Source organism: Dicentrarchus labrax, unplaced genomic scaffold, assembly GCF_905237075.1.
Source record: "Dicentrarchus labrax unplaced genomic scaffold, dlabrax2021, whole genome shotgun sequence".
In the NCBI taxonomy this organism is placed as follows: domain Eukaryota; kingdom Metazoa; phylum Chordata; class Actinopteri; family Moronidae; genus Dicentrarchus; species Dicentrarchus labrax.
The window spans coordinates 7,998,537-8,011,284 of record NW_026136706.1 but is presented as its reverse complement, the minus strand read 5'-3'; the positions used below and the strand labels follow the sequence as shown (position 1 = coordinate 8,011,284).

The 12,748-nt window shown below is 37.8% G+C and overlaps 1 protein-coding gene across 1 annotated transcript; it reads right to left on the bottom strand.

Annotated features, from left to right (window-relative positions):
• Positions 1–5,662: 5,662 nt before the first annotated feature.
• On the bottom strand, positions 5,663–12,659 carry zgc:162780 (uncharacterized protein LOC555377 homolog). Its single transcript, XM_051404187.1, has 6 exons — positions 11,958–12,659; positions 11,680–11,840; positions 10,613–10,829; positions 9,585–9,688; positions 8,876–9,013; positions 5,663–8,715 (listed from the first exon to the last, which is right to left on the bottom strand). Exons 1-6 carry the CDS (start codon positions 12,066–12,068, stop codon positions 8,619–8,621), a joined length of 828 nt encoding a protein of 275 aa, XP_051260147.1. The 5' UTR covers positions 12,069–12,659; the 3' UTR covers positions 5,663–8,618.
• Positions 12,660–12,748: the final 89 nt, after the last annotated feature.

Below are 12,748 nucleotides of genomic sequence, written 5' to 3'. Positions count from 1 at the left end.
AGTTCCGCAGAGGCAGTGCACGGGTTGGAGTCGGTTCTAGTTGGTTCTGGTTTGAAGGTTAACATACAGTCACTACACCTGCTGCTGCTGAGTGGGTATGTTTTACTGCATGCATTTTATAATATATATATATATATATTTTAGTTTGCACTACTACTGTTTATGTATGATGTATGTAAGTTCTTACATGCACATTAGTATTTAAAACCTGTACTGTATATTCATAGCCCTGTCTAGACTTTATCCTTTTGCTAAATTGCTGCTGTTTATATTTATATTTTCTATATTTTATAACATGCCACTACCTCCTGCTGTAACCTGTGTAATATTCTGTTTTAATTTAAATCACATCTGTATAAAAAAAACATTGTATATAGTGTACATACAACCCTAATTCTATTAATGTGTATTTCTTTTCTTTTTTTTATCTGCTATGTTGTATCTGGAGCTGCTGTAACAAGTGAATTTCTCCAGTGTGGGTCCATCTTATCTTGTCTTATTTCCAATTATACTGTCACTTAACTTACACGTTGAAAAAAAAACTTCACATTAACACATTAGCCCAGGAAAGATTGTTCCACTTCCCCAATCTTGTTTAATATAGGCAGCTGTTTTTTAACCAAAGTTTAAAATTATCTCGCTACAGACAAAAGGGATGAGAGAAAGTTTTGCAGAATAAAAAACTTAAGAAATTATTATCATGTTTAAATACACAGTAAAAAAAACATTGGCTGAACAAACACAAAGTGTACTCATGCCGTGCATACTTGTAAGTATATACTGTCATATCCACCTACCTCATGTATATAAAGTAACTATATATATATAGTAATTATATTATATATTATTATAGATATATTATATTATATTTCTGTGTATGTACATTGAGAGCAACGTGAAACCAGAGTCAAATTCCTTGTATGTGTGTGCATACCTGGCCAGTAAAAGTGATTCTGATTCAGAAGCATTTATGCTCTAATTGTCATATTCCTTATGAGTGAGCTTTTCTGCCCCATTGTAGACCAGCAACCTTTTCCTGTAATACTTTATTTTATTTACTTTACTCATTTATCTATTTTGGTTTGCCAATTACCCCCAAATTAACTAAATGAACACGTTAATAACACCTTCCAAGATTGATAATGATAATTATAGCCTAATTAAATAATAATTATGATGGTTAGACTCATCCATACTGAATGACTAAACCTCCTATCTACCTGTCCTGCACACACACACACACACACACACACACACACACACACACACACACACACACACAGAGAGAGAGAGAGATATGCTATGAAAAGAGCACCATTTGCAAAATAGAAAAATGAGACTCGCTGTTTCACAGAACAGCTCATTCGTTTCTTGGAGCAAACCCAATTCACCCTAAAGTCTTTGGACAAAACTGTGATTCACTCAGCCAGTTGTTATGGACCCAGGACCATGGGGGTTGTCACTGTAAACAAGAACATGTTCTTGACTGACCTGCCTGGTTAGATGAATGTTTTAAAAAAGAGGAGTCTATTAATCTTGGAGTGGATGATTATATTGTATTTCATCTACATCTGTTTAGACAGGTGTTGGCCATCAGGCTTTCTGGGATGCTCACACGCTGAAGGATTTGCCCTCATGACAATGTTATGTTCACTCATTCCTCTTCACATGGTGTGCTTAACACATTGCTTTTGTTATTCAATGAATGTCAAGTGAGGACAACACATCTGTATTTGTTTATGGGAGGGGTACTAATATGTTGTACAGTTGTAACAAACAAGACAAGGGCAGCTGAATAAACTCTTTAAATAAAACGAATGAATTAAAAGAATGCAGATTTACAGTCAAACAATGAAAAGATCAAAATTAACATGAAGTGAGGAAAGGTGAAGTTAGTTCCGCCTTGTCAGGAGCAAGAGATAAAGAACAGACGGTCAGATGGGATCAAGAATTGTGGACAGGAACATACTGAACGTATCAACAAACAAAACTTTCCACCCTCTCCTCAAATGACTCATAAAAGAGTAAATCCAACATTGAGGATGAAGGCATTCAGTTTGAACTGAAATATATCTGTCACTTCTGGGTCCATGAGCTCAACAACAGCGTAATGAGGGGGATAATAAAAGTTGTCGCGCTCTTCTACCCAAAGGGGGTAATTAACTGACAGAGGGTGCACCTTGAGGAATTTCAGATTTCTGTTTATCTGTGCGGACTTAGCTCTTGAAAAATTAAATGTTAAATTAGCTTCTGTCAACTTTGATGTCTGTAGCCCAACAGTGATTTGGAAAATGTTCACCTAAAGTCAAAAAACATCTGCTGTCTGCACGCCGGGTATTAAAATATTAGGATTTGCCTCCCGCTGCTATGTTGTGTACGTACAATCTAGGCTTTGGGTTGTCTTGAGGGGTAATTTACTGGTCGGCTCACTTTCATCTTCACCCTTCCGACCGTGAGTGAGATTCAGTCACTCAGCAGGTGGAGCAGGTGATGCAAATTTCAGAGACTAAAGAAATCTGAGGTTGTGTTGTTTACTCTCCTCACTTGAAAAAAATTTAATAAAAAAAAAAAAAAAAATTGATATTTTTAACTTTTTTTTTTTATATAAAAAAAATAAAAAAAAAAAAAAATAAAAAAAAAAAAAAAAAAACCCCACCAAAAAAAAAAAAAAAAAAAAAATAAAAAAAAAAATATTTTTTTTTTTATTTTTTTTTTTTTTTTTAATTATTTTTTTCGTCCTTCCTTCACGATGCATTTTTAAGATGCAAAATGGTAGGATCCCAAGTTCCCTTAATTCACTGGTTCTTAAACAATAGTACAAGTACCACTGGTAGTACACGAGATGCGTCTAGTGATGCTTAAACTGTGAGATCACTGAAATGTAATTTAAAATGTGTTAGTAAGATGGTAAGTGGAGGTAAAATGAATGGTTTCTGTATGAACTGTCTGTAGCTGATTAGGGTGGGACTAGACTACTGTACATCAGCTAACGTGTTTTAGCAGGTGTTTGAAATTAATGCATTTACTTTATTATATACTCACTATCTAATGATGATTTTCCAGGCAGCAGAGTGCATTAAAACTGTGGTGTCTCGGCACAGAGAAAAATGCTAACCTCTGCATGCTAGTTCACTATGACAATGCTAACATGCTGTTGTTTAGTAGTTATAATAATCACCATGCTCAGTCTCTTAGTTTAGCTTTTTCGCATGCTACCATTTGCCAATTAGTACTTAGAGACAAAGTACAGCTGTGGCTGATGGGAATGTCATTAGTTTTGCAGGAATTGTGTCATAAACATTTTATTTTTGACCTGATGATGGCATTAGATCAGAACTCAGGGGATCATCAAAGTCAGAAGTTCAGAGTTAGGATTCATCTGCTGGGCACCATGAATCTCTGCACAACAAATTGTGACAATCCATCCAACAGTTGTTGAGATATTTAAGTCTGGATCAAAGGATTCTGTTATAATTTGAACAACTTCCATAAATGAGAGGACTGCCATTTCAACCTTTCACCTATAACTTGGTATGTATTTTATTATCTTAAATCATCCATGTTATACCATCAAAGTGACATCTGGCTGTCAATTTAAATCAGACCGTGACTGTGACTGCAGCAGCAGTGACAGTGGCCCCAGTGGCTCTAATCTTAATCATGTAAAACCAAAGTGTTACACCTGGGGCTTTGTTCTCCCTGCTGGACCATGTGACCCAGATGTGAGTGTGGTGTCTACTCAGTTTAAGGGGAAAACTTCTCTGCAACAACATGACTAATGCACATGTCATAATAATACAAATCCCGTCTTATACTGCGTGCTTGCTTTACTTCTGTTGCACGGTTGCCACAACCACAGGCGGTATAAAAACAAGCAAGAACAACTCAATGTACATTTGAAACAAGAAAACAAATTACCTATCTGCAAACAGAACACATGATCCAAAATGATGGCTGAACAAACAATGGCATAGGGCTTTTCTTTTTAAACTAAGCTTTGCACATAATATAGATACAATTGAATTAAACTTGAGTTAAATTACTGTAACTGCAGCAGCTGGTTTTGAGAGGAGTAAGTCTCTTAGTTTAGTTATTTCAGGTAAACCCCAGCACCCATTTGTCAGGTCAGAAAAAGACATAAACAGCCTGACACATTACAGGACAGCAGCTTGGTGAGTGGCTCCTCCCTCAGGGTCCCATTAGATTTGTTGAATGTTACCTCCTGTGGAATACAGTTCACTTAAAAATGAATAAAAATATGTAACAAATAATACATTTTTCATTTTCAATCAAAATAAATATGTGCTTTGTTAAAGGACCAGTGTGTAGGATTTAGTGGCATTTAGTGGTGAAGTTGCAGATTGCAACCATTTGAATACGGCAACAGCCTACCAAGCATGTAGGAGAAACTAGCGTGGTCATGAAACTTCTGAAAAACTTCCAGTCTGGGCTAGTGTAGAAACATGATGGTTAACATCACTGCCCTGCTCCCTCTGTAGATAAAACAGGCTCATTCTGAGGCACCAAAAACACAACAATTCCCATTTTCAGGTAATTATACACTAATGAAAACATACCTTTGAATATTATATTCCATTCCTGCCTGTAGATCCTCCTAAATGTTACACACTTAATGCAAAAAGTTTATGACATGAGTATAATACACTTCTGTTCTGTTCTTAAATTGAAATATGTTTTAATTAGAACATTTCTTCCACAGTAGTCAGGGCTTTTAGTTTTAGCACAGAATAAGTGAGGGGTGTTACCCACAGCACTTTTGATGAGGGGATGGAAAACATCTGTACAGCAGATACACCAGACATGCTCACTGTTTGACAGAACAGCTTGTTTGGTTTGAAGTCAGTCCAGCTCTGCAGTATTTTAATGCAACAAGTGAGTTACTATCTCTGCCTGGCATCATTGACGTAAAGAGCTAGAGTCCATTTTCTTCCGTCACAGAAAAAAGGATTTAAAGTCTCCCACTCATACACACAGAACTAACACTTAAAATGAACTTGAGCAGTACTAGCTTTTGTTTGATCAGTGAAATCCTCCTTTATTTGAATATGGGAGGAGGAGGGAAGATGTTTCTCGTGACGAATACAAATGACCATGGAAATAAGTAAATTCTTATTCCTATATTCAAATATGAGTGCCGAAAATCATTTGTATGATAATCCTTCGTGGCTGACTTCGGTTTGTGCGTGACTCCTGAATTATCCCAGCATTGTACACTTAAAATACTCTATATAACCCAGTGTATGTGTGTGATATAATTTATTGGAGAAGGGAGCATCCTATCAGCAGCCCCTTGAGGAGAGGTAATGTTTCTCATCAATAATCTTCCAGACAATAGCAGAATGTTTGTGGGAGATCTGAATGGAACTTTGAGCTCATACAGCTGCAACAACAGATACACAGGAAGGCTCAGATTTGCCAGATGGTGCTATGTGTTTAAAAAAAGGAGAACTTGGAGCTGTCGAATGTGGCCTTACTTTCCATTTGTAATGAATCACCATTGCATTTATTTAAGCAATCACCAATTTACCCTCTTTTCTTAAAGCACGCTTTGATGTGTAATAGAGGATTGCGTTATAATTACAACAAGGATAATTATTATGTTTTGGTCCATCAAAATGATAAATACAAAGATGCGGATTCATTTGACGGGTAAACTGTAATGATTTAATAGGCACTTTTCACAGCAGCTGCTAATACATTTGAGTGTTTATCTAGTCAGGCCCACAATACAGCAGCACTGAAGCTGCTTCTTACTCTGCTACACACATAACTTCTGCTATTTTGTATATCTCACACTTCATTGCATGCAGGTCAACAGAAGAATCAAACCTACAGGAACATTATGATCCCTAATACAAATGTTTACCTTTTTGATCAGTGATACAGTTTATTTCACCAAAGAAATGACTAGAAACATACACACTCTTTTAAAGTATAAAGAATAACTATTAAATACTACTAATTTTCTAGCATGTATTGAAACCTAGAGGGCACATATATCACAATACCTTGCACACTGGCCACCGTAAAGGGCACCAAATCATGTTTTATCCAACAAGAAAGCACTTTTGCGTATTATTATGATGGCTTTAGTAGGGTAGAATTTGGCAAATGAAATAGCTCAAGGCTAAACTACTAAACTATACAAAGTGACAACCCATGTGCTACTAGGTGCAGACAATACAAACATGCCCGCAAAGAACATCTGTGTCAATCAGAGTCCGGTCTTGGCCTCGAGTCATGCCAGCAGCTACCGATAGCACAAAAGGACTGAAGGCTTGCAGTAACATTTCTGCATTGCCAACACTAAAATGTGCTTGCAATAAATGTTTCCAACATGGACTATGATTCAAAATCCAAGAAAGAGGCCAAGACCACACAAGCGAAGCAAAATCTTGGATGTTTCTGTTTGGAAGAAAGTGGATAAAGAAAAAATCTGTCAAAGCATATTTTTCAGGCGTTGGTTGCTGAGAGCATCTCCACATGGGCATGAAAAGCTTCACAAACACAACTAACAACAACTTCTGTGAGACTGTGTGACAAAGCTCCTAGTGTTATAACTTAGTCTAACTTTAAAATGACGAGACTCTGGACTTAAAATCACCTCACCTTTAGTGAATGAAATAGGTTACTCACTCAAGGTGGCTCAAGATCACAAAGGGTGCATAACTTTGGCAAGAGCTAAAGCTAACCATGTCCATAACATTGCCCTTTTCTTTTCAGCTTTATGCATTATGGGTAGTGAAGTCCTTTTACTACAAGGTGTACTTATTACTTCACAAATCACTAATAAAATATTCAAATGAAATGTGTATTCTTTTAACTCAATGTTTTCCACGTGAACTGTTTTACATGAATTATTAACTTACCAACATGTTGTGAGTACAACATCTCTAAAAATAACAAGGATATGAATCCTAAATTCTGAGTCTGATGGGTTGAGATGGGTTTCTAAAAAAATCAAATGAAAAGTGAAATTATCTCGAGGTTCTTAGTGAGTCAGAGTCACTGCTATGAGAAACTTTCATGGAACATAACCTAATGACCTTGTGTTGGACTGTGTATGTAGTCTGCTTTTAGAAAAGGAAGATGGAGCGCTGACAAAAATCTTAATTTATATATTCCCCTTCAGTATCTTGTTAATATGTAGATGTATCAAATGTAAGAAAAGTAAAATACTGTGTTGGCCCAAATGTGTGACAACCCTGATTTTAAATTATCCCTTTCTCTAACACTTCCTTTTGGATAAATAGCATAAGATCAGATCAATAATCATTTTCATTCATTTCAATAAGCCATTTTCATAGGTGGAAATAAATCTGACACAGGGTGCAACTTACAAAGATACTGTCGGTCGGTGACAGAGTTTTGGAGTGACATTTTCCAGCCCACAAGAATGGGTTGGTTGGTGGTTGTGGTCCCCTGCTAGGTTACAGAGCTACAGGCAGCTGACCCAGCTTATCCCTGCATCAGCCATATCCTGTCAGGTATGTTGACCAGATGACCAGAATCATAGGAATTTGAATTTCTGACGAGACCTTCAAGCCAGGAAAGAAAGTCTGAAAGTGCCTGACTTCTCTCTAAAGGAGCCGGCTTTATCTCCACTCTGACAACAACACAGTGGACTTTCAGCAGGACAATTTCCTTAAGTGTCACTATTGTATAGAACAAAATAATAAAACATACACAATATCAATTTTGTTTACATACAGTTAACATTTTACTGTATCTGTCATTGCCTATGATGATGAGTCCCATGCATTTTGATCAAATGTCTCCCTCTAGTGGTATTTTTTAAAACACCCTCTCTATATATTACATACACCTACAGAGAAGGTAATTCCTTATAAAATGACATAACAGATCATTTACAATATTCAAGTGTAGCTACTGCTAACATGAAGCAAACACAAATCTACACCTTACTAGCAAAGAGTAAATGTATAAAAGCTGATCATCTGTACAACATACCAACACAGAATATAAAGCAATATTTTGAGATTTTCAGAAGGTTCTCTTGCCCGAGTTAGATTGTTAGAGTCAGATGAGAAGACCGACACCCTTTTCATGTCTGTATGGTACATTTTGTTGATGAGCCAACAGCAGGTTAGATTAGCTGAGCATAAAGACAGGACACACACACAGAAAGAAATCTTCCTACAAGCACCTCTAAAGCTCACTAATCAACACATTATATCTCCGTTTTTAGATTCTTGCAAAAAACATGTAAAAACATGTTTAAAAAAAAATATAAAAAAAATATATATATATTTGCACCAGGCTAGCTGTTTCCCCCTGCTTTCAGTCTCTGTGCTAAGCTAAGCTAACCAGTTGCTGGCTCCAGCTTCATATTTACCATATTAAAGTGGTATCAATCTTCTCAGCTATCTCTCAGCAAGAAAGTGAGTAACAGTATTTCCCAAAATATCAAACTATTCTGTTTGTGGTATTTGTAGGCAGTTCAAAATTATACATAAGTAACAGACATCTAACATACTAGCTCACAGAAAAGTTGATAAATAACTGGGGGGTAGCTCAAGTTTCTGTGTCCACAACTACATTCATGACTTTTTTGAAACTGCGAGTGCTGACAAGAGTCAGGCTTCCTGTGGTTTGCAGGCCAGAAGGTAGAAATACTTCACAGCCACCACCACATCTGTCTCCACAGAGGTCACCTTCATTATAGACATCAACCTGGGGAGAGGAACACAGCAGAGAGTGTGTCATCATTCAGTCTGAGGGTGTAGTGCAGGGACAACAGGAAGCTTACCTCTCAGACATATTCATTGTGAAGTGTGTGTGATTTGCATAAATGTGCGTACTGTACTTATGTATGCTGCCATTAGACATTTACCTTTCACATATGTCCTGGGAGAGTCTGGTGGCTTTCTGCGGGTCTTCTCTCAGCAGAGCCTGATAGCTGGAGAAAGACTCCACCAACCCCATGTAGCTGGACAGAGGCATGGACCTTTTCACGCATACACACTCTTGCCTGGGATACATTAAACACACACACACACACACACACACACAGAGTCCATATGAAGCTACTGTAGATGTAACGTACATGTCGTCCCATTTTCTTCAGTCTTTAGTTTACAGAGCATACTGTAGCATTACTTCTTTCATTTGACAGTGTTGTGCACAGACTAACTATAGAGGAAGAGGAGAAGGAAATCTGTCAAATTAGTCACACTAGGGCGCCCGGTTAGCTCAGTGGGTAGAGCTGGTGACCCATGTACTGGGGCTGAGTCCTTGCTGCAGCGGCCCAGGGTTTGAATCCGACCTGCGACCCTTTGCTGCGTGTCATCCCCTCTCTCTCTCTGCCCCCCTTTCCTGTCTGTCTTCAGCTGTCCTATCAAATTAAGGCAATAAAAGCCAAAAAAAATGCTTTAAAAAAAAATAAAAATAAAGTCCCACTAAGTGTGATTTTCCCCAAAGGATAAATTAAAGTGACCTTTTCCATGACAGAAAGAAAGAAAGGGAAAAAAAGACAAATATAAAAAAATGGCTGATAGCAGGAGGTAATGAAAATCTTCAGGTCTAGGCATGCTGTCACTCACCACTCCTTCTCAGGGTAAGGGATTGATTTATAGGCTTCCCGGTATAACTCAATAGAGCTGGGTCCAAGGTGGGGACTGCGGTAAGGTTGCAAGGCTGCATAAAACTGATAAAACAAACAAACAGGGAGAAATAAGATTGTTTATTTAACTCCATTAATGGCATGATATATAGGCTGAACCAGATATATTTTACTCACTCATTAATTTGCTTAAGCCATTTAAAAATAATCAAACTTAAATACAAGCCTAAAATCTATCCAGAGTTAGTGTAAACTATTCTTTAACCCCTGACATCAACACATAATCCACATTTTCACATAATTTAATAAATATATGCAAGCTGAGTGCAATTGATATAACTGTGCCACTCAGTCGAGGGAATATTTTATCCAAAAACCTCCACTAGATGGTGCTGTTTTTAATTGTGTAATGTGTCTGATGGTGATGACCGGCAGTGTATGTCAGTGTATTGTAGTTAGTTAGTTTATGGATCAGGCAGATGAGGCAGGTGGTGATGCTGGTGCTTTTGTGAATAGTATATTATACCAAATACTAAAGCATATGAGTTCACTGATCAGACTTTAGTCAAAGGAGAAACAACTTGGTTTAACCAAGGTCCATGTTCATCTAGCACTGCTTTTCTGGAAAGTATAGTCTCCTAAATGCTTTTTTAATACTGCATACCAAGATTAGAAATATAAACATACACAGTTTTGCTAGATGTGGTTGTTCTTTTACAAACAAGGAACCAAAATCTGCCTCGTCCATGACTATCAATAGGTCTCTGAAGCATGTGTGTTGATCACTATGGACAGTTTAGAAACTATATTGGCATAGATCACCCTTAAGTGATCATAAATGTATCTCTTTGTACAGTTTATGCACAGTTTACTGATCATGTTCATACCCATGTTACTATGCAAAACTATTTTCCCAGCCAAATGGCATTATCTCTATCTCTATACATGTGGCTGAAGGTGTATTAGTGCACATTTACAAAAAGGTGAATATTCTATTCTTGTAAGCACCTCTTTGCACACTTGGTTGAGTGTGTGTGAGCAGCAGTCAGGGTAGCTAAGCTCCATGTCAATGGTGTAGTTGAGCAAAGCCAAGCAGCCACGGGGTTTCAGGACTCTGTGGGCCTCCTGGAGAAAGCGTGGTCGGTCGAACCAGTGGAAGGCAGACATGGCTGTCATCAAGTCCACTGAGCTGTCAGCAAATGGTAGCTCCTCGGCCATACACTGTCTAAAGATGAAACAGTAGGAACTGCTAAAACTTCTGGCCACTGCTGAGGACCATGTGAGCAGAAATAACCCAAATATGACAATACAGTAGGCATGATGTTGATCCAGAACACAGCTGGTGACAGGATACAGTAAAGTTTAGGAGGTTTCCGGGTATCTGTTCTACTCTTTGCTGTGTAAATTTCAGTCCAGTGCTTAGTGCATCAAAAACTTTGTTAGTTCAGCACCAGTTTCTCAGTTCACTTATTGGAAATGTACTTTTCCCTTGCTGCTTCTATTCATATGATGCTTTGCCCAAGGGATTTACTCCTCCTCATAAAAATAAATGTGTGGCAGCAGTGGAATTCCTAACAACAAAATGTAAAGCACTAATAAAATAAATACAAATTAAAATGACAACATGCTACATTGCTTATCAAAGGCTCATCTTAGTACTGAACCTATAACCAACCCGTGCCAAACATTTTATGTTGTGTGTTGATGGGACATTTCTTCTGTTGCATGGGCCTTAGTGCATGACCGACTTTCACCAGACAAGGGTTACATTGTTCGGCCTTTGGCCAAGACTCAATGAAGTAGCTTAACAGTGTTTCAGAGCTGAATAAATAATGTGATGTTAATTGTAATGCTTTTTTTCTAAACATCTCACTATGCATTTTATTAGGCTTGCTTGATCTCTTCTTTAACCAGGGAAACATGGACTTTCAATTAAGGCACAAGAAAAATGATGAAAGACAACATGCTTTCAGAATGTATTCATGTATTTCACTGACTGTATCTTATTTATTTTTTGTTTAAGTTCTTGTTTTGAAAAATAGATAAATTGCAACTCTTGGTTGGTCCATGCTTACCTATATGTAATGTTTGGCTCTTTAGCATTCTGCAGAGCCACTTCCACCTGGGCAGGACTAACGTCTGTCCCCACCACAGAGACAAAGTGTTTAGCCAGCAGCACTGTCCCCTGTCCGGAGCCACAACCCACATCCACTGCCAGCTCAAAGGGATGACCTTTCTGACAAAATATTGAACATGTTATATGACGTTGCTGTAATGTTAGTTCTACCATTAACTATTTACAATAATTAATTAATTACACAGAGGGTACCAGCATTTTTCCACTTGTTCCTACCTGTTTTTCCAGAAAGTCAAGCACTTGTTGTATTAGATGATCTGATGGAGAGATCCTGTATTTCCAGTAGGAAGAAGCATGCTTCTTGCCTTCAAACAGACGATAAGTCATAGCTAGATGATACTTCTCTGAGCATAAGTTTTAAAAAAGAGATTATAGTAATCTATCTTATGATCTCGTGTTTTTCTACTGGATACGATGAGATAACTTCCACACTGAAAAGACTGTATATTCCTTTCTAGTGGCAGTCAGACACACACACACACACACACACACACACACACACACACATACACACACACACAAAAGAGGAAACCAGGCGGTGCCTGGGAACTGGGAGGTCCCACTACTTCAACTGGTACGTGGTATGTTTGATAATGGGGGCCTTTAAAGGGACAGGTCCAAAACTACATTTTTAATATGATGTGGCATCTGCTTTTAACTTGTTTTCTGTGGATAATTGGAATGCTGTGTTTTGAATGTAATCCACAATAATTATGTTCAATGGAAATTAAGGTCAAGCTCAAAGGTCTGTGTGGTAAAGGGTCAGCTTATGGGTCATGTGATGGTATGTGTTTCTGTCAGAACCAATAGAAACTCCTGCAGATGATGTGTATGGGGTACAAATGTACCCACACACGGCACGTGTACAATTATGTGTGCAACGCTGATTTCTTGCACTTTCTAATCTCAGGGCACTCTTTAACCACGGCTGTTTGTTACTCATTGTCAGTGTTGTGTCACCCTGATGTTGTGGTCGGCAGAATTTAATTACTTTCTGGTGTAAAGAG

Excerpts from the sequence above, each read along its gene's own strand:
- zgc:162780 (XM_051404187.1), bottom strand. The coding sequence starts at position 12,068 with ATGACTTATCGTCTGTTTGAAGGCAAGAAGCATGCTTCTTCCTACTGG. Across the intron at positions 9,689-10,612 it reads TCAACCAAGTGTGCAAAGAG|TTTTATGCAGCCTTGCAACC; the intron begins GTGCTTACAAGA and ends TTGTTTTATCAG. Across the intron at positions 9,014-9,584 it reads CCTTACCCTGAGAAGGAGTG|GCAAGAGTGTGTATGCGTGA; the intron begins GTGAGTGACAGC and ends AATGTATCCCAG.